Genomic DNA, 2368 nt, shown 5'->3' with positions numbered 1-2368 from the left:
TTTATTAAAATGAATATAACAAATAAAATAAGAGAGTGTTATATTTATCTTTTTTTATTTCATATTTTATTAAACCAAAATTATATTTTAAATTAAACCTTCTTCAATTAGAGAATTAATGTGATTATTCCAATTATTATCATGACAAGGTTTACTGTCATGCTTGGTGTTCCATCATCTGTTGGTGGATTAACACATACATCTTCAATACATTTATTATTGTTATAATCAAATTTATATCCTTCATCACAATATGATAGTACACATTTAGTACTCCATTCTCCATTATCTCCACATTCATATCCTCCATGTCCATGTTCTATATTAATTTCTTTATCACATTTTTCATCTCTTTTAACTAATCTTTTATTATTTGGATTACATTTTGTTTGATATCCCCATCTTATTTGCTTTGTTTCTTCTTCAAAGATGTCAATTATATAAGGGTAACTATAAATATTCACTCTTTCATCTATCATATCTGTTAAAAATTCTCTAGGAATTCTTTCATTATATTCATAATTATATCTATATGTTTCTGTAAAACTTATTCTAAATTTGTATCCATATTGTTTAATTAAATTATCTTCATCTATATCATTTATATCAATAACAGTAGTTGGTGATAATCCTACTTCAAAATCATCATCTTCACCATATGGATCACCATCAAATCTAACAAGAATAGCTCCTCCCCATTCTTTTAATCCTTTTGTAACAAGTGAACAAGCAGAATAACAATATGAATCTGTATAAACTACTATGTCTGTTGGTTTTCTTGGATTTTTCATTAACTTCTTTTTTGGAAGAACTACAATTGAACGTTGTGTAATTTTATGTTCAACATCACCATATTTAATAATATTTGGATTTGTATACCACTCTCCAAGTGTTTGTGGATTATTCTCTTTCTCTCTTCTTTCACATGTTTTTGGGTCATACAAATCTGTAACCATTCCTATTTTTTTATTATAACTTCTGTAAAATCTGATATTCTTAATGATCCAATAAAGTCTACATCATCATATGGTGATATAATTTTCTCAACCCATCTGGAAAGATAACCATATCCACCTCCATTCTTTGGGAATATTACTTGAATTGGATATTTATTAGAATCAAATAAATCAATACAGTCTAAAATAGTATATACATATGATTTAGCATATGTTTATTTAAGATAAAACGATGAAATGATAAATGTATTAATTTTATTATATGTTAATAATCAATATACTTTATTATCATCTGATATATATGCTTTAGTTATTTCTTGTTTTGTTTTCATTCTTTTCCCAATTTCTTTTCTTGATTTTATTTCTTCTGGTGTTAATTTTGGTTGAATTCCTTGTTTAACTTCTTCTCCTTGAAGTAACTCTTTAAGTGATTTATTAGGTGTTGATAGCTTGAATATAGAATATTTAATTGTGACACTTTCTCCATTTTCCCATGTAATAGTTATTGGTGTGTTTAAATATTCTTTTGTTAATGGTATATCACTCAATGACCCAAATGAAATTGCTGATCTTGCTTCTGTAAATTGTGCATGTGGACATTTTAGTCCTAAATATTTCTTTCCAAATTCACGAATAATATTAAATGGATCTTTTCCATTTATTGTTTTAACTGATACTTTTTCATTATTAACTATTTCTTCTGGAACATCAATAGGAATATCAAGAATTTCGTTTCTAGGAATTAAATACATTTTCTTATCATTATTAATATTTATTGTAAATGGAAGGAAATAAAAGAAATTAGTTAATTCTGAATTTGGCTTATTCATATTTTCATCTACATTAAAACTTAAATGAAGATCTCTTGTTGAAATAATAAGATTTTTCATTTGAGAATAGAATTCATATATACTTGTTATTTTTGTATTTATTTTATTTAGTTGTTCATCAATACCACTTTTCATAATAATTATTTGAAAATGATGGTTGTGATGGATTCTTTAATATATCTTTAAATACATATGCTTCTAAATAATATTTTAATCCTGTAATAATATCTTTATTTTCTTTTTCTGTTGTTTCAATTGATTCAATACATTCAAATGCACTGTCAACTGTATCTATTTCATTTGTAGTATATTCACTACATTGTTTTGATAATGAAAATGTAATAAACAGAAGTAATAAATTGATCATTTTAATGAATACACCTTTCTTAGTCTATGTTTAAATACTCATCTATCTTTTATTTCCTTTATTTATTATTTATTATCATTAAATTATTACCCTCACTTAATTCCTCTTTCTTTTATTTTATTTTCTTCTTTTATTTTCCTATCGTATTCATTTTCATTTTTATTAACAATACATTTAGTATATTTTCATGTTTTTTATTCTTAATTTAAATTAAA

General features: G+C 24.1%; 2 protein-coding genes across 2 annotated transcripts, besides 4 other annotated features; both read right to left on the bottom strand.

Annotated features, from left to right (window-relative positions):
* Positions 1 to 38: 38 nt before the first annotated feature.
* Positions 39 to 97: a sequence feature (AT_rich).
* A 10-nt stretch (positions 98 to 107) lies between these two features.
* On the bottom strand, positions 108 to 956 carry EDI_185950 (uncharacterized protein; the record flags this gene model as incomplete). Its single annotated transcript, XM_001736965.1, has 1 exon — positions 108 to 956. The coding sequence occupies one exon, from the start codon at positions 954 to 956 to the stop codon at positions 108 to 110; it is 849 nt and encodes a 282-aa protein (XP_001737017.1).
* Positions 957 to 1203: 247 nt separating this feature from the next.
* Positions 1204 to 1245: a sequence feature (AT_rich).
* On the bottom strand, positions 1229 to 2153 carry EDI_185940 (uncharacterized protein; the record flags this gene model as incomplete). Its single annotated transcript, XM_001736964.1, has 2 exons — positions 1229 to 1868; positions 1912 to 2153. 2 exons carry the CDS (start codon positions 2151 to 2153, stop codon positions 1229 to 1231), a joined length of 882 nt encoding a protein of 293 aa, XP_001737016.1.
* Positions 2154 to 2200: 47 nt separating this feature from the next.
* Positions 2201 to 2317: a microsatellite.
* Positions 2201 to 2361: a microsatellite.
* Positions 2362 to 2368: the final 7 nt, after the last annotated feature.

This window comes from Entamoeba dispar, genomic scaffold, assembly GCF_000209125.1.
Source record: "Entamoeba dispar SAW760 scf_1105229460199 genomic scaffold, whole genome shotgun sequence".
Classification (NCBI taxonomy): Eukaryota; Evosea; order Mastigamoebida; family Endamoebidae; genus Entamoeba; species Entamoeba dispar.
This window is presented reverse-complemented; position numbering and strand designations above follow the sequence as displayed.